General features: G+C 36.1%; 1 protein-coding gene across 1 annotated transcript in view; it reads left to right on the top strand.

Annotated features, from left to right (window-relative positions):
- Itga1 (integrin subunit alpha 1) overlaps positions 1 to 25133 on the top strand; it is a 132491-nt gene that overhangs the window by 96913 nt on the left and 10445 nt on the right. Inside the window, exons 12-26 of the mRNA XM_090331957.1 lie at positions 245 to 387; positions 1430 to 1573; positions 3571 to 3828; positions 6062 to 6192; positions 7685 to 7851; positions 9333 to 9469; positions 10365 to 10475; positions 12071 to 12280; positions 13675 to 13755; positions 16780 to 16856; positions 17998 to 18087; positions 20132 to 20234; positions 22422 to 22535; positions 24358 to 24462; positions 24612 to 24716. Of these exons, the coding sequence (XP_090188083.1) occupies positions 245 to 387; positions 1430 to 1573; positions 3571 to 3828; positions 6062 to 6192; positions 7685 to 7851; positions 9333 to 9469; positions 10365 to 10475; positions 12071 to 12280; positions 13675 to 13755; positions 16780 to 16856; positions 17998 to 18087; positions 20132 to 20234; positions 22422 to 22535; positions 24358 to 24462; positions 24612 to 24716 (1976 nt within the window). The remainder of the gene's footprint in view (positions 1 to 244; positions 388 to 1429; positions 1574 to 3570; positions 3829 to 6061; positions 6193 to 7684; positions 7852 to 9332; positions 9470 to 10364; positions 10476 to 12070; positions 12281 to 13674; positions 13756 to 16779; positions 16857 to 17997; positions 18088 to 20131; positions 20235 to 22421; positions 22536 to 24357; positions 24463 to 24611; positions 24717 to 25133) is intronic.

Below are 25133 nucleotides of genomic sequence, written 5' to 3'. Positions count from 1 at the left end.
AAATGTAGAGAATTGAAAATGTAAAGGCATCATAATAAGAATACATAACCAGTCTTCAATTTTTTTTCAGTCTTCAATTTTGATCTCACTACTTACAAGATTCCTCTTGCTAATTATAACCTCAAAAAGAGACACTCACATAAAATATAAAAATTATTATGCCAACCATGTAAAAATGATTCACCATATCTTTCATGTAGACCATAGGGGACCAAATGCATCTATGAAATCTGTCTTTGGTTAGGTTACACTGTGAACTCTGCCACGGTCCCTGGAGATGTGCTGTACATCGCAGGACAGCCTCGGTACAATCACACAGGCCAGGTCATCATCTATCGGATGGAGGGTGCAGACATCAAGATTGTCCAGACACTATATGGAGAGCAGGTAAACTTGAAAACATTGTCCTAGGGGCCGGGAGTTTGGCCTAGTGGTTAAAGTGCTTGCCTAGCATGCATGAAGCCCAGGGTTCGATTCCTTGGTACCACATACATAGAAAAAAGCCAGAAGTGGTGCTGAGGCTCAAGTGGTAGAGCTCTAGCCTTGAGAAAGTCCAAGGACAGTGCTCAGGCCCTGAGCTCAAGCCCAGGACTGGCAAAAAAAAAAAGAAAAAAGAAAAGTAAACATTGTCCTAAATCTGTGGAACTTCTATGGAACTCTTACATTTTCAAAAGCAAGAACATGTATTTTTTTTGTTTTCACTAGAATATATGTAATAAGGAACTCAAATGTAAAATTCACTACCCTGCTAATTAAACCCAGGTACAAATTATTCAATATCTGTGATGAACAAGGTTCCCAGCCGAGTTCTTTGGAAGGAAATAACATATCTGCATCCATTTTCCCCCGTGTTGCTGGGTGGGAATAGATTCAAAACCATTCCAAGATGCCTTCTCCTCTTTATCTCATTTTAGTCCCCTAAAAGTCACATAGATATTTGCTGATCTGATACATGAGAAGGGGTGTCACTATTCAAGAAATAATGTATGAAGTATCTGACAAGTGTAATTCTAACCCCTCTATACGTCTTCAACAATAAAATTCAATAAAAAAAAACAATAGTTTCTGGGTAGAAGCTAAAAAGAATCATTTCTGCTATTCTCAATCTATTGCATCTACCCATCCTTAAAGATGACATTGATATTCTTGTCCCAGAGACTGCTCAGCTAGCATCTGTCTCTACATTCCATTTCTTTTTTAAAATTAATTTATTTTTAAAAATTGTTTATGTGGTCCTGAGGTATCGAACCCAGGGCCTCATGGTAGACAAACACTTTACCACTAAGCCACATTCTCAGCCTGTACATTCCATTTCTTTTGTAACTCAATCTCATATCCTCTTCTAGACTGACAGAAGAGAAATGTATATTCTATCACCTTGAGAATCACTGCCATTCATCAAGCTGTCTTGTTCTGTCTTTTGTCCTAGATTGGTTCCTATTTTGGAAGTGTTTTAACAACAGTTGATATTGACAAAGATTCTAATACTGACATTCTTCTCGTTGGGGCTCCGATGTACATGGGGACAGAGAAAGAAGAACAAGGAAAAGTGTATGTGTACATCCTGAATCAGGTAATGGTATCTGAGTGTGGCCAATGTGCAGGAAAATCTCCTTTTTTCTTCAGATTTGAATTTAGGCATTTTTAATGTTTTACTTGCCTTGAAAGAATGAGCAAACACTTGAGAGGCCATTAACCCAGCAACCTTTCAGTAATTTTTACCTGAATATATATGATCAAGAAGACAAACATTCATCTGCTGAATAAGACTAGCTATGAGCCATTCAGGAGTTCTGTACTAGAAGTGATATTAGCAGATAAAATGATTTGTGAGCTTCAAAGCAACAAGGGGTCAAGATTTTATGGTCTTAAGAATGTTTCAGAATAGTTTACTGGGCTTCCCTGAGGTTTTCTTTTCTTTAGTTTTTCTTTTCTTTTCTTTTCTTTTCTTTAGGTTTACCTATACTTAGACATCATTTATCTAGTGGAATATTTCCTGATTTCTTCATCAGATGAATATTCCAGTTTATAGAAAGGCCACTTTCTAATTTAGGGTTTAAAATTATTTTATTTTCTCTCCTACTAATTATTTTAAATCATAAATGGTGTGTCATTCTTGCTCTCTTTATCTAGATTTATTTTATCTAGTGCATTTTCTTTTGTTTTTCCCCCATGTACTATTTTCATTGCATAACCTTCAAGAAGTGTATTCTTATCCATTTTTGCTAGTATTTTCTGTATTTGCTAGGTTTCTCATTTGAGGTCTCATTTTGTTTTGCCTTTATTTTTTGAGATAGAGTCTCCCATAGATTCTGGACTGGCCTAGCATGTGCGCTGTCACTCACTTGTTCTCTCCTGGGTCTGCTTCCTAAATGCTGAAGCACAGACATGCACACTCATAGATGCTTCCTTTCTTTTTTGGTGGTGGTGATGATGAAGAGAGGTTGTGTGACTCAGGAATCAGTATGTGATCCAGGTTGGCCTCAAACTTATGATCTTCTTTCCTCAGCCTCATTTGTTTGGTAATTGCAGGTGCATAATTCACAGCAAGCAGCCAAAAGTTTGCTTTTTGAACCAAGTATTTTTTTCTCTTTGTTTTCAAGTAAAGGAACAAGAGACACACTTAACCAAAGAGCAATACTGAGTAATGAAGGGATTCTGATACAAATTATGAATTTGAGATCTGTTCTTTCACTTTCAAAGGGTGTTATGAATTCATTTCATTTAGTCTCATCCTATATGACCTTCTGTACATAGGTTTAGAGCTATTGCAATCCTCTGCTAGAAGAACCCTAGGATATGGAAACAAGAGGTTTATCTTGTGTGATTGTTGTTCTTAATGTGCTATATTACTTCTCTTCTTATTTTTGCCCTTATGATTAATCTCATCTTGTTATTGTATCTGACTTTGTTACGTATATTGTATATAAATTTATTTCTCTATTTGAAATAGGAAAGAGAAAAGGGTAAAAAAAGATGATTGGGAGGGCGTTAGGGGAGAGAAACGGGGACAGAAACATGAGAAGGGGTATCAATGTGTGAGAAGTAATGCACCTACTACCTGACAAATGTAACTGGAACCCCTTTATACCTTATCCCAACAATGAAATACCCAGCTGAATTATGGAGATTCTTCCTTTCTCACATTTCTAGTCTAGTCTTTGAAATTCTTAATCTGGCTCTTAAATCAGCACATTTTATTTAAAAAAATTGCCATTTGTGTACAACTGCTTTTGTTTCTGTTTGTTGGTTGTGGGGCTTGAATTTGGAGCTTGGGTGCTGTCCCTGAGCTCTTTTGCTCAAAGGCAGGGCTCTATCACTTGAGCCATAGTGCGTCTTCCAGCTTTTGAATTGAACCGATCAGTCTCACAGGGCCTTTTTTTTTGTCCTGGCTGGCTTCAAACCATGATCTACAGCCCTCAGCCTCCTCAGTATGTAGTGTTACAGTTGTGAGCCACAGCACCCAGCTTGCAAACGGTTTTTAACAGGGCTAATTAAGTGTGTACTTTTCGAACTCTACTTAGCTGCAGTGAAAGAAATCTTTAAATGTCCAGTTTATCTTTCTTCCAGACAAGGTTTGAATATCAGATGAGCCTGGAACCAATTAAACAGGCTTGCTGCTCTTCTCTGAAGCACAATTCATGCACAAAAGAGAACGCAAATGAGCCTTGCGGGGCTCGCTTTGGAACAGCCATTGCTGCAGTCAAAGACCTCAATGTGGACGGGTTCAATGATGTGGTGATAGGAGCTCCGCTGGAGGATGATCACGCGGGAGCTGTGTACATTTATCACGGCAGTGGCAAGACGATAAGGAGAGGGTATGCACAGGTAAAACATCCAGTCTATGGGTTCTCATCCTGTAGCGCCAAACAGGTCCAATGCCAGGCGTTGTCATCTTCTTGATTTATTTAATGTCTCACTTCTGACTCTGGTGAGAAGAAAGAAAATAGTTCTTTTCCAAGTGTCCTTTTCCGGGGAATTTCTCTATATTTTATACTATAATCTAGTATCCTTTCTGGGTTTACTCACTATACCTCCAAGATCTGATCTTTTCAAATGGTAAAAATCAAAACAAACAAAAGAAACTCTTTGAAGGGTTGTTATTTAACATCTAGTGTGTGTTGTCCCAAAGAGAACATGAGTTCATCAGCAAAAGTGATGAGATTATCATGTTTACATTCAACATCTGTGTTCTTGTAATGAAATTATGTTGTTTATATTTATGGACTAAATTCGCATATTTTCAACAAATGAATTGAGATTTCTGGTCTATAATTTTCTCACAAACAGCTCTTGAGGGAAAAAAAAAAGAATTAAACCTGACCTGCAGGGGGGGTTGTTATTCCTGTTTTAAACTTATTTTCAGTTAACAGCTCTAATCTATAAATTTAATTTCTTCATACATAAGAAAAATATTAATTCACAGAATTAAAATAAGAAAGCTTAAAAGAGTTCTACTGTAATTATACATTTTATGTAATAATGGTTAGGCATTAAACAACTACTTATGAATAAATATATCTCAACACTTAGCTTATACACTATGAAAAGAATTCAGAACATTGGCTCTTTCTTTTTTATATTCAAGTAGTCTTTTTGGTTCTGTAGGCAACAGTTTCAAACTCTATTCATATATTGTGAAGTTGTGTTTAACTTTCTTAATGGCATAGCAGCACTGATAGGGAATAAAATAAAGAGCCAATGTCAGTAACAGTACTTCTATCCACTTGATAAATGTTTTATTTCTGTTAGTGATAGAGCATTATGTATTTAACTAAAGGCAGGCAGTATTAGTAGTTGGGCATAATGAACCAGGAAATGCATCTAGAGACTTCTCTCCTGTGTTCTATGGCTTTATCCCTCCACACTAATCCTTCAACATTAGTAGACAAGCATTTGAAACTGAGAATTTTTTTAATCATTTTGTGGAAAAAATTGTCACAAGCAAGTGGTAGACCCAAGGTGCAAGTTTAAACAAAAATGCCACAATGGAATATTAGATTTGTTTATTTATTAGCAAAATATTTTCTAAAAAAATAGGTAAAGATATGCTTATTCATTTTTATAGGACCCAAATGTGATGCTGGTTTACAGCCTGAAGCAAATCGAATCATTCCTTCAATAATCAATGAGACCTCCCCCTCCCTCTCTCTCTCCTTTCCCCTCTCTCTGTTTCTGAAATGAAGTGGCAATAATTCCCAATGAGACATACAAGTTAAAGCATGAGAACCATTTCCATTTGGCTATCCTGATTTGACGCATTATTTTATGTTATTTAAGAGAAAACAAAGAAGATGAGAATACCCCAGGCATAGGAGTTTCTGTCAGTCTTTTCTTCTTGACATCAGGTTCTATCAAATAATATCAACTGGCACCAATATTGAGTCAAGAGGTGCAGACATCTCACTCACATATTTTGCAAGGTTATATGCTCCGCTTAGCCCCCAAGAACTCCAGATTTACTTGTCTCCTCTACATGTGGGTCAATATGAGTGGATAAGAAGTATGAGTAAAACTACAGCTATTTTGACTGCAATTTTTAAGAGTTTTTGACAGACAGTAAAGAAGGTTACATATTGGAAAATATATTTGATGGAACGTATTTGTTAGGGTTATTATATCCAGTCACAAAGTTCAGAGAATCCATGCTGACTCCCTTCACCTAGCAAATAATCTCCTATCCACTCTAATATTCTCTAAGTTGCTTGCTTACATGATCTGTTCCCAAGGTTTGCAGAATGTTTAAGTACTCTATGTAATAGAATTGAAAAAAGAACTAAACAGTCCAACCAGTTACTCTTAGTGTTTCCCTTGGGTGCACAGAATGATACTATACAATATTTCCCCTCTGTCTGGTGTCCTTGAAATGATTTTGTCTGCACTATTAACAGAAAAATGTCCTCTGGGAATATCAAAGTATTTCCTCTTATTACCACATGAACAGCATCTTGGCTCCCAAAAGATCCTTAATTTTTTTGTTACCCAATATAGCCTCATATTTCTTTGAGACTGATTTGAACAGACACTCTGACATGAAACTCTCATTTGGCATTTTTCACAGCGTATTCCATCAGGTGGAGATGGCAAGACACTGAAATTTTTTGGCCAGTCTATCCATGGGGAAATGGATTTGAATGGCGATGGATTGACTGATGTGACTATTGGGGGCCTTGGTGGTGCTGCCCTCTTCTGGTATGTGTTTTATAATATGTGGTTGATAGGATGGCAACTCAGGTTGGGTGTTCACAGCATGATTGGAGCTCTGGCCATACAAAATGTCTGTGTTTGCACTTCTTCATCGCAACACAAGACTCTCATTTGAGTCTTAAGAACACAGAAGTTTTATTCAATGCTCATCTATTATATACTTCACAGTAAAGTAGATATTCTGCTTTGGAGAAATTGTACAGAAAGAGAAGGTTTCTTCAATGTGTGTATAAACAAGAAAAATTCCTAACTTTGAGTTGCATACAGCTTTCAGTGTTAATTGACTTGTTCCTTGAGTTGATTCACAGCAATAGAAATTGTCTTCCTCATAAACTAGGCTCTACTGGCAGCAGCAGAATACAACCAATAGGGATACTGGGACTTTAAAGATCCAATTTTGCAGTGCTTAAGCAGGATTAGAAACAGAATAGAGATGGCAGGTAAATGAATAGAGATTATAAAAAATATCCAGCAGGAGATAATAAGAGCTTAGCCACATACACTAGATTGAAACACAGCTCCAATAAAGATCCAGTGGGGTCATGAAAGGCCGTGGACATTGATCAAGGCAATCTGAAGAGTAAAGAAATTCATTTTCACTGAATGAAAAATCAGCCATACTCATTCATTGATGATGAGATATAAACTAGGCAAAATGTAGTTCTTTGTCAAATAAGTATTTCAAGCCTTAAAATGTTCTGTTTATTCACAAGCAATTTAATTTGTAAAATACTTTAAAACTACAATTATTGAATATAAAGATATATAGTTTTTGCAGACATCACAGCACTGTATTTAACAACTAGATTTTTTATTAAAAATGAGAGATGATGAACTAGATTATGATATATTGATGTGCTGCTATAGTAGACTGTCATTAAAGACAATGTTCCCAGAAGAATATAAATATTCATAAGTAGTTTCTTATAGAGTAAGAAGGACAGCATAAATCTCACTGAAACTGAGGAAAGCAAAACTATGGATAAGAAGTGACTACTGCACTTTTTATTATTAAAGATATTTTAACATATAAATGAAATAACATGCACAAAACCTCAAATATTATACTGCTTCTTTCTAGAAACAGGGACATAATTGGACTCACAAAAACAGCCATTACACTCTAGTTAAAAACTAGCTAGGTTCTACTAGCTTTGTAGGTCTATCGCTGGACTATTTCAAAATTGGAGATAAATACAGAGGTCTCTAAAATACACTTTTGAGTCTGAGCTTGGTTCTAAGAACTCAGATCCATCTCCTTTCTATCAAAAGCAAAACTAAATCTTAGCCTTTGAATGAAATGATGGTTCTGAAATAACCTGAGACTTTTCAGAACATAAGGTACAGTCTCTCTTTTTTTGTCAAAAGCCATTAATAAAGGAAAATCATTTGCAGGAGTGAACAAAGCCCTCCCAAGCTGACGACATACATCTAGTGGAGAAAGCTATGAGCAGTCCCTATTTTTATGTGGTTTCAGGTCTCGAGATGTGGCTGTAGTTAAAGTGACCATGAACTTTGAACCTAATAAAGTGAATATTCAAAAGAAAAACTGCCATATGGAGGGAAAGGAAACAGTGTGTATAAATGCTACAATATGTTTTGATGTGAAGCTAAAGTCTAAAGAAGACTCTATTTATAAAGCTGGTAAGCATAATAATAATTACAGCAAGTACAGGATTGAAGTATGTTTGTCTTACACTGAACACTAAAAACAGTTCGATTATAAAAGAACAGGTTATAAAATCAAGTAAATTCTATAGCAGAAATTATATGCAATGGCCTTTTTTGTGTATATGTATATATATGATGTGTGTATAACATATATATATATACATACATAAATACATACATATACTAACTCAGAGATAGCAATTAAAAAAGGGACTTTCAGTGGATTTTCACAAAAATCTTCTACCATTTCCTGCCCCCTCCTGGGGATTATTGGTACTGCATAAGACTTGAATACTTTTCTGTCTCCAGTTACCTTATATTGAGAAAGCTAGGTTGGTTTTTGAGAGTTAGACTTCTTTGGTGTGGAATTGTCAAGCTCATTTGTTAGCCTGTGCATTCCTCTCCTCTCCTATACTATATTTAGTATTTCTCTTTGTAAGGCAGCTGTTTTAAATGATGCTGAAATACACTGGAGTCAAAGCTATGAAGAACTTTGGGAAGAGTAATTTTCTCTATAGAAGAAAAATAAGCAGGAAAAACACTAATTCTTAAAATCTTGCTTTCTTACTTTTATCTATATGTGCTTATAGATGCTCTGCTATAATCCCTGACTAGAAGTTTAGAGAAATATAAGTATGTCAACTAATGATTTAGGTTTACATATATAACACTAACTTAGTTGTATTTAATTCTTATTTTAAAAATGTGATCAAATAAGGATTGTGGCCTCCACATGAATACAATGCTAATTTTTTTATTGTGGCATGTTTATTTTATTGGCTTTAATAGTGCTTTGAACATCAGCTATGGTATTGCCTTTTTTAAAAACAGAATAGTATCTGTGTAAGTCTATTTTTATCTCTATTAAAATACATTTGAAATTATGGGACTATATAATCAATATTTTATAATGTTCTAAGTTTTCTACAGTAGGAGACACATTTTTGGGGGGGGTCATGTGACTGTCCTTGAGCTCTTCCGCTCAAAGCTACTATCCTACCCTTGAGCCACAGCCCCACTTCCCATTTTCTACTGATTAATTGGAGATAAGAGTCTCTTGGCTTTGTATTGCCTGGGCTGGCTTTGAACCACGATCTTCAGATCTCAGCCTGCTGAGTAGCTAGGATTACAGGCATGAGCCACTGCACCCCACCAGACATAGTCACTACATTAGTTGTGTGCATGCACATACAATAATCATACACTATAACTATACCTTAAGTATATAATGAACTCAAAAATGAGTTTTCTAGCATTCCTCAAAATTGTCTTCATGGCTGCTGATAATACCTTTCTTACAGTGATAGGGTTATACGCAACAATAAGATTGTTTTGCTGATCCTACAATGCTCATTTAATCAATCACATCATATGAAAATCACCCCCAGTAAAGATTTCTGTTCATTTTTCTTTCATTTAATTTTGTTTCGTATTTTGTTTGTGTGCCTCTGAAGATATGCAGTACCGCATCACTTTAGATTCACTAAGACAGATATCACGAAGCTTTTTCATTGGGACCCAAGAGAGAAGGATCCAGAGGAACATCACAGTGCAAGCCTCAGAATGCACTAAGCACTCCTTCTACATGTTGGCAAGTAAATCATATATTGTAGCTGCCTCGTTCCAAATCAAGCAATCAAGCATGCATGCAGTACAGAGGTCTTACTTCAAGCCAATCGAGTTCTTTCTGTTGTATTTCAAAAGTACGCTTCATTAACTAGACTTTGTTTACTCTTTTTTTTGCATTTTAGGTATTATTTGTATTCTTATTAGCCATTAGTGGCCTTCTCAACTATATAGTGGGACCTGACAGTTCATACTCATGGACATGTAGTTTAATTTGCTCATTTCTTTATCATTTAATGTGCCGAGCACTGAGGTGAATACCGGGCAGGAGCTGACTGGAACTCTGATTCTATAGAATCAGGGGTTACTCTTATCAGAAAATTGCAGGTCCAATTTTTTTCATTTCCAATGAAACTACCCTTAATTTCCCCATATGTGTCAGATACCCATAGAACCATGAAAGACCTCGTGTACTTGCTGACAAGAGGCCTTATCCACTTAGGCATTTCTTCATTCATTTCTTCTTTTCACCTAAATTTGTTGGTGAAATGTTTGCCCTCCTGAAGTCGAGAGACACGCCTTCAAAAGTGAGTTTTAGCTCGAGGTCTCAAATGAAACAGCCTTGTGTCTCTGAGCCTTGTAGCTCAGGGTTATAGTTCTGGCAGATGAGGCACTTTTTGTCCCATCACCCCAGCAGGCCCCTCTGAGGAGCTAGAAGTGAGTCGACCGGTCATATCCTGAATCCTGTGCTCCCCGGCAGGGTCTTCCACTCCAGCAAAGCAAAAATAAGAGGAGATCACCTATCAGATTAGGTGCATGAGGTTGTCCCGGAGATTCACAGAGGCACGAAGAAGCCACAGTAAGATTAGAATATCCAGTGAAGGAAATACCAATGGTATACTTTATCTTTCAACCTCCAGGACAAGCATGACTTCCAGGATTCTGTAAGGATAACTTTGGATTTTAATCTCACTGATCCGGAAAATGGCCCTGTTCTTGATGATGCTCTACCGAACACAGTACATGAACATGTAAGTCAGATCTTTGTTGAAATTCACAATGCCCACTTGTGAGTATATTGGCTGGGAGTGGAAACTAAAATGACAAACATATATCCTTTCATCAGTTATGTATGTGTGTATATAAGGAATTAGACTTCTGTTCTTTCCATCCTTTTTACTTCTATTGCAGAAACTTACAGGAAAAGTAAATTGTGTCCATCTTTAGTTTATTTAAAGTCAGGGTCAGCTCAAACAAGCCCCTCCCTTCTTATCATAAGCAGGCAATCTAGGGATGAAAGGTATCCTCATGCTGATGTTGGATTTGGCCCATGAACAGCCAGCCAGCAGTGAGGACCCATCCCCAGCCTACTTTGTGGGAACTTGCTTCATAAATCACAACCCATGAAGGAGTGCAACAGCATGGTCTGCTTCCTCTGAGTACACTGCAGCCAAGAGCAGAGGGGTAAAAAGGGATTGAATTTACTTCCCCAGCTTGGCTTCAAATTCAGAGTCTACTGTCCCATGCCAGAGAACCAGAAGGGGGACAGGGAGGGAAGAAGGTACCACAGTGGGGCAGCAATGGGGGAAATCTTAGGAATGAAGCATTCATGCTCTGAATCCATCTATCTTCCACTCCGCCTTCCAACCTCGTCTTATATGTACTAGACAGGGAACTTATAAAGTAACCTAGGAATTTAATATTAAGCAGTAATTAAATCCTATGCTACAGAGGGAAATCTCAGTTTCAAAATTCTGTGGAAATGTCTACCAACGCTCAGGAGTCAGGAAGAGCTTTCTGGAGACATTGAAAGTGAATAAGAGTAAGAGGAGGGATGAAAGCCCTTGAAGGCATTAGAGTGGCTAACCCATATGAATCAGAATAATGTAGGTTGAGGCTGGAGGCAAGGCAGAAGTGAAGTCCTTCAGGTGTTGCTGCTGCTGCATGAACTAAACATAATAAAGAGCAGCACAGTGCTGCCAGAGGTAGGGATTTGGTGATGGGAGCAAACATTTATTTTGGAGGATAATTTCAGAGAGAATATGGAGAATGATGGAAGGGAAAGAAGACTGGGTATAGGAGAACAGCTAGTAGGCTGTTGCTTTAATTCAGGTAGCACATGGATAAGTGTGTTATTTAGGGCTTAGAAGATATTTAGTGAATGGGGTAGGAAAAAAATTAGTACTTAAGATGAACTGCATAATGGGGCTTCACAAGAAGAACCAAGCAAAGTTCCCAAATGCAGCTTGACAGCTTCCCACCTAACTGAAGAACCTTTATGACATTCTCAAGTACTTGATTCCTTTCAATTGAAAATCTCATAGCGAGAGTTAAGTAGAACTTGACTTGGATTTTTTTAAACTGCTATTCTCTGGCAAGCTAATGCCAATGCAAAATGTCCTTGAAAACTATATTCTTAAAAGTATTAGAAAAAAAATATCTGTATCCACAAGTAAAAGTGCATTCTTTCCCCTCCATAAAGTACAGCCTCTGCAGTATAATCAATTCTCTTGAAGGTTGCTTAACTGACTTTTTGGTACTATGCCATTTCTGTTATACAAATTGAGAGGTAATTTCCCACAAGGGTTATCTCCACTTTCAGATACATTTCACATGATCGTTTCAGATTCCCTTCGCCAAAGATTGTGGAAACAAGGAAAAATGTATCTCGGACCTCACCCTGGCTGTAACCTCCACAGAGAAGGACTTGCTTGTTGTCAGGTCCCAGAGCGACAAGTTCAATGTTAGCCTCACTGTCAGGAACAAAGGGGACAGTGCCTATAATACCAGAACAATTGTACAGTATTCTCCAAATCTTATTTTTTCAGGAATTGAGGTAAACTTGCACTTTTTCATTTATTTATTCTCCTAACATGAATTGAACCTACTTGTCACATTACTTGTCACATTACTTACTTTTATTTTATTATGAATTTAGGATAAAAAAGATGAATTTTATACAAAATTAGTTCAATGAGCTGAGTGCACCTGTAATCATAGATACTCAGGAGGCTGTGATCTGAGGATCACAGTTCAAAGCCAGCCCAGGCACTAAAGAGCGTTAATCACTAGAAAAGGGAAAGTAGGGCTGTGGCTCAGGGGGAGGACAGTAGTCTTGAGCTGAAGAGCTCAGGGACAGTGCCTAGGCTCAAAGTTCAAGCCCCATGACTCAGAAAAAAAATAGTTCAATTACAATGTATTTTTTAAGCTTTCTTTGTTTTCAGATTCAGGATAGCTTGTATATCCAAATTATATGCTCACAGAGTTCTTCAGTCACTGACACTGGAGTTACAGAAATAAAATCATAACAAAGTAAGGTGCATTCAACAGGGGGGCAGAGAGAGGCTTCTGAGCTGGAAAAATACATTACATTCAGAAAAAGCAAGATATTCTTTCCTGCTTCATTAAAATTTTTTACTTTAGCAAACTACTTGTAAGTGACTATATCTTACTGACTCATAACAGAAAGGTTTTAGAAATCACTTCTGCAATAATGTAAGTCTCTAAGAATGTTTCATATGACAAGAGCATGCATCTGTAAACAGTGCTATGTAAGAGTCAGTAGTGCATCTGTATTTGAAGTTTGCTTTTAATTCTGCTCTCCAAAAAACCCTCCACCTTCTTAGTTTTTACTGTTTTTTTTTAAAAATTAGATATTACTGTGCTTCAAAAACTTGAAAATAAACTATTTTTCACATGTTGACATTCCTACAGTTGTATTTTCCATTTGATAGAATGCTTATTTAAGTGAGCATTGCTTTTCCTTCTTATTGGTATATAGAGTCATGGTATATCTTATGTTCAGTAACATTTTTAAGATTAATGACCTAGAACATGAGGCCCAGAGTGGTGAGGTGGTGACAGGTGACCACACCCTGATCATACTGATTTCTCTAAACTCCTCTAAGCTCTAGACTTCCTTAGAGCTGCTCTGTGTCATGTAGTCTATATGAGCCTGGGAGGTAGGTGATATTAATTGTCTCATTTTTCCAGCCAAATATTTAGGCAAGACAGTGAGATGTGCTTCATCTTCTTGGCACCATCAAGTGATGTTTCCAGATTGCCAGAAGCCGTGGAACAGGTGGTCCCAGAGTGTTATGACTCCTTCATCTAAACTGAGAGAGAAATCTTGGCAAAGCCATTCTGTAAAACACAGCTGGGAAAATTTCTAAAATAAGTTCAAACATTTCCCATTTTTCTGCTCTAATTCTATTTACTTTCTTTCTCTAGGGGATCCAAAAAGACAGTTGTGAATCCAATCATAATCTCACATGTAAAGTTGGATATCCCTTTCTGAGAACTGGAGAAATGGTAAGCAGATTATACAAAATCCATGTCGCAAATGGTTATGAAAAGTAATACATTCCAGGCCCATTAGAAAATCCTTTGGCTGTTAATTTAGGATCATATAGATGAAAAGGGTTTGTTTAGTTTTTTAAAAAAATTGCAACTTGAAATATGCTATAATCTTGAAATCCATGTATTGAAACTTAATCCCCAAAGTGGTAGCCCTATGAAATGAGGCCTTTGGGCTTAGAGAGACCAAGGAAGACTTTGATCTTAGACTTCTGAGCCTCTAGAATTCTGAGCAATAAACTTCTGTTTTTTATGAATTGCTCAACATAAGGTATTTTGATATAGCAGTCAAACAGACATAGATACAATCAGAATCCAAGTATTGCATGAATCAAGACAAAATGCTTAGTGGACAAGTATGTTTCCACCATCAGTGGTAAAAGTTCCAGTTCCTCCATATTATTGAAGATTTTTTCATGTTTGAAGTGACATCTCATTGTGTGTTTCTTTCTTACTCCTCAATAGTTAATGACATTTCAAGCAGCTTTCACAAACATATTGATATTTCTTGGGAGAAATATCTGTGGTTATCCTTTACCCATTTTAAATTGGGTTTATTAAACTTTAAATTTCCTGCTATATTTTTTACATTGAAGTTTCAAGTATATGACCTATAAATTCAGTCAGTTAGCTTCACTTTTTTTGAAGGATAAAAGTATGCTTGCTTCAAAGACTTTTATAATATTAGCTCTGATCCATTTTGAAGGAGTACATATGTGTGGTGTAAAATTGAATATATAGCTCATTCTTTGCATATGTGTATCCAGTCCTCCCCTACCAATTGAGAAAAGACTATTTCCCTTACTACATTTCCTTTTTCTTTTTGGCTTGATTTCAGGATCTGGGCACTGTTCTTGGGCCTTACTAAAGCTAAGAGCTCTGCCACTTGAGCCTCAGCACCACTTCTGGCTTTTTCTGTGTATATGGTACCAGAGAATTGAACCCAGGTCTTCACGCATGCAGGGCAAGCACTCTACCACTAGGGCAAACTCTCAGCACTCCTTCATTCCATTTCTTTCCTTTGTCAGTAACTTCTGGTACTTATGGTAAAAGTTTAAAATCAAAGTGTCTCTTATGTTAGCCATAGAAAGATAGTGTATAAGACATGTTTGATGCTTAAAATATTCTTCGGATCTAAATTTTCAGTCTAAGCATTTAAGAATCCAGTGAATATACAATAAACAGCTTCTTCAGTCTCACTTCTCAGCTGATACCTTTTCCTGAATGCAAAGCCTCACACACCTATGCCAATCATGGAAGTTAAGCACAGACCAGGAAGATGGAGACCTACTGAGCTACTGAGACAATTTCACCCTTTGTATGCTATACTTCAAGCCATCAAGTAAAGCTTCTACTAGAATGGTGATTACTGTACCAAAGCAAGGGAAAAATCTACAGAGCTTGCAATTCTTAGAATATATATATGTAATATATATATATATATGTATATATTGGTGGTCATGGGGCTAGGGCCTGGGCACTGTCCCTGAGCTCTTTAGCTCAAGACTAGTGCTCTACCATTGGAGCCACAGTGCCACTTCCTGTTTTCTAGTGGTTAATTGGAGATAAGAGTCTCATGGACTTTCATGCCCCGGCTGGCTTTGAACCACAAACCTCAGATCTCAGCCTCCTGAGTAGCTAGGATTACAGGTGTGAGCTACCGGCACCCATTTTTTTTTGTTGTTTGTTTGTTCTGCTTTGTTTTTTAAATAGAAGAAAATACAAAAGGCAATTCTATTCTGTGAAGACATTGATTGCAAGAGCTATGACTATCAAACCTTCTCCCATGTAGCCCTTAATTAAAGGGATAACAATTTTAGATATTTTTCCATTAATTTTGAGGTTTTTACTGGTCCAATTTCCAAAATACTTTGGTTTGCACAAAGCAAGACGTAATTATGAGACCAAAGAATGCAATTTCATAAGTGTCACCATGAGGTCTCTGGGTCTAGAGCATTGCAGCCCACATGTTTATCAACAAATAATTTAGTTTTGATCTGCCTATTGTTGTTTGCCAAGAGTTCTGGATCACATTTGGGTCTGGTTTATCAAAAAACTGCTACCTATTTCACATTTCCAATTTGCTTAAGTATTACTTTAACTCTACAGACTTCAAAAGCAAAATTCTTTTTTGAAATTATAATTTTAAATTTTCTCTAAATAACTAAGACTTCAACATTAGTTTTTATAGTTATTCCTTAGTGTTCCATAGACTTTTTTCAAATATCAAATTAATGGGTCCAAGTAAGTTTTTCTCTATTTTATAATAAATACGTGTTGATGCTTGTTAGTACTTAAAACTTCCATATGAAAGTAGCTTCATTTGTAACCATATCACAATTATGTATGATGATCTGGTAATACAATAAACTAAATTAGATATACATTGATGGTAATGGGCTGTGGTGTATAAGTGACTTTTGTTAATGTTATTTGATAAAGTACTTAAATTTCATATCACTGTGTCACCTGATCACACAATGATATATAAGTGAGAAATTTACTTCTCACAGTTATGGAGCTGAAAAGTCCAAGATCAAGACTATAGCAGACATGGTGTGTTAAGTTTACAGGAATCACCTCCCTTAATGAGAATGTCTTCTTGCTGCATCCCAAATGGCAAAAAGGGAAAGGAGCTTTTTAGGGCCGGTTTCCTTTAGGAGTCTCATTTACCTGGCCCTCATGTTTTAATTTCCTATAGAAAAGCCAACCTCCTATTCTCTTAACACTGATAATTCCGTTCTGAAGGGACTCGGAACATTCAGACCATAGTAATATACAAACATATCCCGTATTCACCTATCAAAGCACCATTGCATATCATGTCTAATTCTTTGTGTTCCTGAGATGAGGTTGCATTTTATATGGTAAGTTTCTGAAATTACTTTATAATTTGAGGAGTTGATCATTTAAATAAACTGAATGTGTAGATCGAAGCTTAACATTTTTTCTGTAACAACATATATTTTTCTTTTATAGGTAACTTTCAAAATACTATTTCAGTTTAATACATCATATCTCCTGGAAAATGTGACCATTCATTTAAGTGCAACAAGGTTGGTTTATGTGTGTGAATACATAAATACCTGTGTGGGAATTCCTACTGTGTAACCAGGATATTTTGCTTCATGGAGTCACTGGCAGCCTCTTGAAGCTTGTATGAATTCAATAGAAGAAAAATTCCATGTGTCACTTTACTTCAAACGAACATCTCATAAGTAACAGAAAAAATATGGAAAGTCTCATTGAATAGAAATAATCAACTGGATTAAATCAGTAATGAACTCTAACCCTTCTTTAATGTTATCTTTTGTTTTAAATATTATATTAAGTGCTTTATACTGACTGGCCATTTAGTCATCATCTACTAAACATTTGAAGATAAAATGTCCATGTATAGATAAAGAATGAAAGATAGAGCTTATATAATTTTGTATAACTTGCCTACTGTGAACCATTGCCCAAGAAAAATTCCTTTCTCTGGCTATATATCGCTCAGGCATATGTGTATATGAGTATGAGAGTATGAGTTGCATACACATATTTATAAATATAGTCATAGCCAAAATTAAGGGCAGAAATTAGTGCTTTAATAATTTAAGAGTCCTATTAAAGGACAAAACAAAAGATATTTAGACATATCCTTAGCCATGTGACCCTCACTGGGACTCTGTACAAAACTATATGCTAGATGTGTGGTTAATTGCTAGAGGGATGTGTGTGATAACAGCAACAATAATAAAATCTCGCCCTTATGTAATCTTATATGCTAAATACAATTTCAGTGTTTTATACTGTTTGGCCATTTAGTAATCTCTTATTAAAAGGTTCTAACCTATGTTGGTTTGTGTTCTAAACACAAATTCTTGGTACCCAACTTGCCCCAAGTACATCTACAGAAGCCCAGTGAGCTGAATATTATAGCAGTAAAGCATGGTGGGGCTTGTTATTAGTCCAAATTCTGGGAAACATGAGGCAAGTTCAGTGTGCTTTCAACTGTCACTACACATCAGAATCAATATGGGAACTTTCAACAATCTCTTATCACCGTGCTCACCCTAATTAAAAATAAATAAGAATTCCAGAGTTTTGAGGTTCTTTTTTGAAAACTTTGAGAATTTAGTCTTTTCTTTTGAATGCTTAGAACTATTTATAAATAAACAAGTTTAATGATTGTCTGAATGCATTGATTTTCAGTGACAGTGAAGAACCTCCCGCATCTCTTTTTGATAATGGAGTAAATATTTCTATCCCAGTAAAATATGAAGTTGGATTACAGTTTTACAGGTAGGAGACAACCACAGTTATAGGGTGATTCCTTTCTGTTAATCAAATGGTTCTGAGAATGGTTCATGGCCAGGAGCCCCCATTACCTGGTTAGAGGCAAATTTTCCAGGCCACTGCAGGCCAGCTGAGGCTGAACCTCTGGGAATGATGTTCAACATCCTTGAGGAATATGTTTTCCCGCTAATTCTCATTAACCCTAACATCAGGGGACATATGTACTGAATAACTCAAAGCATGAGGGCGGCTAGTGATAGATACTGGATTGCACTAGCAGGCCAGACTTCATATCTAACTGCAAATCAAAGACTTAGAAGTCCTTTACAAAAACTGGGAGATTGAGAGGGGAAAAAATCACATTAAACATAAAATATTTGACTTGTCTATGCCCATGATAAAAATGACTAATAGGACAGTGATTGAAAGATGTGATCGAATGTTCATTAATTTGTTTTTTAAATTTTTTTATTAAAGCATTTATTAACATTGATTTTTACGTCATATTTCAAATGACAAGTTTAACAAACAAGTGTTCAGGAAGGGAACATTAATTTGCTTTTAATCACATGAAATGAAGTACTTTTGTTTCTAAATTAAGCAATAAATATCTAATTAAGATATGCTCAATTTGGGGGGAAAAAAAGAAGTCCTTTACACAATACAAAACTATCCAAAAGATCACCACAGTATTTCTTGGCCCCATATTGCCAATCATGGAGTTTTATTAACCTGACTGCAGAATACACGGGTTCACACATTTCTTATTGATGGTTGACTTCTTCCAGTATTTCATAAACCATTCTTTCCTATTTACTTAGACCTCCTGAAATACAAATCATGTTGGAACTGCATATAAATTCCTTTGCTTCATGACAACTGTAAGCTTTTCATAGATATGTATAATATATACAAAAATAGAATTATTGGAAATTTCCACTTAGGCTACAGATCTTCTCATTTTCTTTTTCACTCATGACTATTATTGTACCTCTTGAGGCATACCTCCACTTCCATCTTTCTGCTAGTTTTTTGAAAATAAGAATTTGCCTTGGCTGGCACCAAACTGTGATTTTTCCATTGTCAGCCTCCATTATCAGCAAAGACTATAGACATGAGTCAACAGCACCCAGATTTATTAATTTATTTTGTGTAGCCCTATCTTTACTGATAAGAGACTGGAAATTGAGGATTACAAGCTATAAACATAGAATTTGCCTCTATTCCTTATTCTTTACCATGCATTGTCATTTTTCTGTTTTGCTATATCCACTAGTATCAGTACAAATTTCATATTTTTAGTTTTCCACTTCCTGAAACCAAGTTTTGGCTGAAATTTTAAAACACTTTTTTCTTTTCTCAACTAAAGTGCTCTTTTAATCTACATCCTTAAATTATACCAAGTTCCTGTACAGAGAAGATTGAACTTTTAAGTTTAGCAATAAATACTGGATTTTTAATTAAGAAAAAGTTAACATATTTAACACCTTGTTCAAATCCATGACTATTAAAAAAAAGTCAAGTTGGGGCCTGGAGTTTGGCCTAGTGGTAGAGTGCTTGCCTAGTATGCACAAAGACCCGGGTTCGATTCCTCGGTACCACATATGTAGCAAAAAGCCAGAAGTGGTGCTGTGGCTCAAGTGGTAGAGCCCTAGCCTTGAGAAAATCCAGGGACCGTGCTCAGGCCCTGAGCCCAAGCCCAGGACTGGCAAAGAAAAAAAAAAAAGTCAAGTTAGTTAAATTCATCATTAAATGTAAATGATAGTGAAGTCACAGAAAATTTTTACTTGTTAACAGTATTTTTCATTGTATTTTAGTGTCTGGGTAATGTAGAGAGGGGTTTCAGTATATTCATCAGGTAATGGGTGCATTACTTCTCAAACACTAATACCTTTTCTCATGTTTTTGTCCCTTTCCCTCCAAGATTTCTGATTTGAACTCTATGAATCATTCTATGGGATTGCCAGATGTGAAAAAAGAAAAGAATGAGATTAAGTATAAGTTATAATTTTTTCATTTTATTTTTATTTTTCTAATTAATTTTCTTAAGCTCTGCCAGTGAATATCATATTTCAATTTCGGCCAATGAGACAATCCCTGAAGTTATTAATTCCACTGATGACATTGGAAATGAAATTAATATATTCTACTCGGTAAGAACGTAACTTCATCTTAATATTCTGACAAGTTTTATGTACATTCTTAAATTGAGGCATTAACTGATACAAAGAAACATGCCTCTATATTTCATCTCTGTATTTCACCACAGTTTTAAAACTTCACTATTTAAAAATATTTTACTTAAGGATTATTATACTTTGAATCACTTTTAAAGATCCAGGTCTCTAATTTCCTTATATAGAAGATTAGCAGTTAATATGACTTTCCAGAAAAAAGAAAATTGTGTAACCAAGCAATTACTAATGCAAGATGTAGACTTCATATTATTTTTAATATGGTTAAGAAAGTTATCTTTTAAATATTTATGACTACTAGGAGTGTAGCTCAAGAGGTGGAGTGCTTACCTACTATGTGCGAGGCCCTAGGTTAAAACTGCCATATCACAAAAAATATAACTATTACTATTTCAGAAATGGATATCTCAAAATTGTCTTTTTAATATTTTCCTTTATCCAATAATCAAATATCTCATTGTTCCTTCCCTATGGAGTGACAGAATAAAAATTAAAGAATATTCCTTTAGGTGAAACCCAGTAACTTTCTGATAGGAATTTTCTGCAGAAAACTATGATGAGGCAAAGGTTTCAGTGACATTCCTGCTAGTGTTGTTTGTAATGGCTTTAATGGGAACAAAATAGAAACTTAACAAAGTAAAGTTACTTAAATTATATATTCTGTAAAGAATATCATACAGTGAATGGATACGCAATATAGGGTGTGTTTTTGAGTGAGAAACCCTGATTCTATGGTTTTTCTAGCCTTATGAGCTACTTGTAAGGTTTTTACTCTCCTTTAACATTGTTACCTCATAGATAAAACAGAGACAAAGGAATCTATCTTTTAGGATTATTGACAAGGTCAAAAAAAATAATGTCACTAAGATGATCAGTACAACTTATAGCATAGTTAAAAGCAAATGTTTTATGGTGTCAGTTGTTATTTAGCTATTAGCAGTCATATATTAATGAATCTATATGTGTTTGAGAAAAAAACCACAGCATTGTCAATTTTATATATGGTACATACATTTTTGTTTTATTTGATACAAACGTTATAAAACAAATATGGAAACTTTCATTGTATTTTGTTTAGTTTTTAAAGTTTCCAAGGGTTTTAACTGAAACACTTTTGACTAGTAAAAAATAATTGCAGGGCCAGGAGTTTGGCCTAGTGGTAAGTGTTTGCCTAGCATGCATGAAGACCCAGGTTTGATTCCTTGGGTTCCACATATATAGAAAAAGGTGGAAGTGGTGCTATGGCTCAAGTGGTAGAGTGCTAGCCTTGAGAAAAGCCCAAGGACAGTGTTCAGACCCTGAGTTCAAGCTTCACAACTAGCAAAACAAATAAAAATTGCAACAAAATATGTAATGTCTGACTACCTATCAGGAAACAGAGTTTATCTGGGATGGCATTCTAGGCAAAGCCAGGGCACATTACTATAAGATAGTCAAGGAACATGTTTATGTTTGAGGTCAGGGCCAAATGGTCAGGATTCTCCAGAATCCTGAGATGAAGAGCTACATAATCAGTCTTCAACAATCACAGGGAATTTCTCCAAGCAAGCACAGCTTGTAGTCTAACAAGTTGGGCAAGTAATGGATTTCCTGGAAATCAGAGCATCCTTTGCTTGAGGACAGAATTGTGAAGAGAAAACTCTGTGTGATTTCCCTGAGCAGTGGCAGCAAGTCCCATCTAGCCAAAGGTTAGAGATGATGGGGAGTCTTGTGGAATTATGAGAACCTGGGTTAGGGCAAGCAAAAAATAAGTTAAATTGTTCCATATCGATTAGATGAGTGGACTTCCTTTCCAGTTCCCTAAACCCTCTTTTGCTAGAAAAGATACTGGACATGTCAAGAAAATAAGTCAAGACAATGCTTCAATTCTTTTTTTTTGTTTTTTAATCTGATTTTATTTTGATTTCCTGTTTATTCTATATTCAAGTGGAAGATAGAAAGACAAATTGTAGGTAGTGCAAGTGACCACTAATAGATATAAATATTTTCTTGCTGGTTAAATGAAGCCAGTGACCAGGCTGGGTCATAAACTGTGTTTATTTGGGAAAATCAAATTTATATGACTTAATGAATTAAGGTGGACAGAAAGCTGTTGAAAGATGATGGTTTATCTTTCTTCTTCATCTCTTTTTGCAATTGCTGTAGATTAGAAAAAGGGGACATTTTCCAATGCCAGAACTTCAGCTGTCGATTTCATTCCCCAATTTGACGTCCGATGGTTATCCTGTCCTGTATCCAACTGGCTGGTCCTCTTCCGACGTGAGTCACAGTACATTGTAATCATAGCATTCCTGTTGCACTACAGCCTTTAATTCTGCACAATCCTTGCATCTAAGTAACATGGGGGGACAGTTGGAAAATTTAAAATAGTAATCATTTCCATTGGTTATTTGGTGGATAACGTGATTCTTCAGGACTGGTATAATAAATTACCAAATATTGGTGATTAAAATTCACAGGACTTCATTCTTCACAGTTCTGAAGGACAAAGGTTCAGAATGAGGATTCAACCCAGTTGGTTCCCATAGAAACCTGAGGAGAATTTGTTCCATGCCTTCTTTCCTAGATTCTGGCAGCTGCTGGCAACGCAGTGTACTCTGGCTTGTGGCAGCCTACTTTTAGTCTCTGCCTCTGTCTTCAAGTGGCTTCCTCTGAGTTTCCATTTGCTCTCCTCTTCTGTCCCCGTGCACATCTGTGCATTAATCATTGTATTTAGTGCCTTTGAAATCCAAGAACTTCTCTGCAGATTTTTAATTTCATTCTATTTCCAAACAAAATCAAATACACAGGGTGAAATCAAATTTTCCAGGGTATTCCTGTTTTGGTAAATCTTTTATTTTTTGGCAAGTCATAGGGCTTGAACTCAGGGCCTGAACACTGTCCTTGTGCTTTCTCCAGGCTAGAACTCTACCACTTGAGCCACAGCACCACTTTCAGCTTTTTCTATGTATGTAGTACCAAGGAATCGAACCCTAGTCTTCATGCATGTTAGGCAAGCACACTACCACTAGTCCAAACTCTCAGTCCTGGGTAAATCTTTTTGAGATCAATATTCAGCCCATCAGAGTAGATATTAAATTATCAATTACTAATTTTTACCTGAAATCAGCCACTTGAGTCACAGTTCCACTTTTTTCCAGTTAATTGGAGATAAGAGTCTCATGGACTTTCCTGCCCAAGTTGGCTTCAAACTATTATCCTCATTACTCAAGCTCCTGAGTAATTAAGCTTATAGGCACAAGCCCACACCTGTTTGATACATTTTTACTTTGTTTGGGGCGGTCAAGTAATTCTATAAGCTTTCCAGTTACTCCTAAATACACTTAGCTGTATATATAACAGTAGAGTGCTGGTAAGTCACCTTAATACCAACATTGTACCCCACTATTTGTTCAATAAGACTTTATGGCACTTAATTATTATTTAGTGTCTAAAAATACCCAGTTAATGCATGGATAATTTCAGCATTTGACAATGTCTCTTTTCTACAGTTTGAAATAAATATTCTCTATAATTAATGTAGATTGTGTGCATGCACAAAAATGTCATAATAAAATCTATTATTTTACACACTGAAAGCATACTAACAAGAATTGTTTAAAAATCAAAGTATTCTGGGAAACATGAAATAGCTACAGTAGTATTTGTTTGGTAATTGTTTATGTTTTCATAAGGGCAAGAGAAAAATAAACCTCTGGAATTTCCCTATAATTCCATCTTATGAAAAAAAGTTAACTCCTCGGTTGTTTCAAGTGTTTTTTCTCTTGGTATTATGAAAATTTGCGAGTAATCTTTGACGAAAACAATAAATGAATGAGGATTTCAGTAAAAAAAAATAGTGAATTTTATCTGCATCCTGTCTTTTCCAAAGAACCTCCAGCACAATTTTTCACGCTGTGGTAACTTCATTATTTTTGGAGGGTATAGAAGTGGAAAACCACAGCTACAGCCTCACAATTTCTTCCATCTTGCACACCACAAAAACACTGGTTGTCAATGTCAACTTCTTCATGTTATCAAACTCACTTGTTTTCCTTTGACAGTTAGAAGTGACTGACTGGAACATGTTTTCATTACTTAGAATGCAAACTGCAGACCCCAGAGTCTTGAGGATCCTCTTGGAATCAACTCCGGAAAGAGCATGATTGTGTCAAAATCTGAAGATCTGAAAAGAGGCACTCTTCTGGTAAATTGAGTGTGAATGTTACCTTATGTTTTCTTTCCTCGTGGAATACATGGATCATTAATTTGGGAACAACCCTTTGAAGTGTTTTACTATAGAATGTTTGGTTCTTTGTTAAGAATACTAACCTCTACCTCTGCCCATCGGCACAGGACTGCACTACCTGTAAGCTTGCCACTATCGTGTGCAATCTTATCCCTTCCAACCTGAGCCAAGTGAACGTTTCACTCATCTTGTGGAAACCAACTTTTATAAAAGTAAGTCGTGCTGTAGTTCTGTGCAATTACTGAATCAAATGAAGAAATATTCACCTATGATGTCATTTAGTATATGTGGCACTGCTGGGGAAAGATCAGTCTGGAAATCTCAGATGTGATCTAAGCCACAGGTCTGCATCTCATCTTTCCTGTCATTTAATAAATAAGCTATTCCCAAAGTTCTCTTACAGATCAAGAGTTGTCTCAGCCTTATGCTTTGTACCATAGGAGAAAAATACCTCTCACCACTAAAGCTTTTATCACTTGTCATTTATCCCTCTGTTACATACAAGTATTATAGAATGACAATTCTTGACATCATTAGCAAAGGACAGAGCTAGCATGTATTAAGAACCTGTGTTCTACTGGAATTTGACTCTATGCAAACATACTATAAAGGGTAATTTATCAATGCAT

This window comes from Megascapheus bottae, chromosome 4 (assembly GCF_031878675.1).
Source record: "Megascapheus bottae isolate mThoBot1 chromosome 4, mThoBot2.hap1, whole genome shotgun sequence".
Taxonomy (NCBI): domain Eukaryota; kingdom Metazoa; phylum Chordata; class Mammalia; order Rodentia; family Geomyidae; genus Megascapheus; species Megascapheus bottae.
The sequence above is the reverse complement of the archived record's forward strand: the minus strand, read 5'-3'. Positions and strand labels throughout refer to the sequence as shown.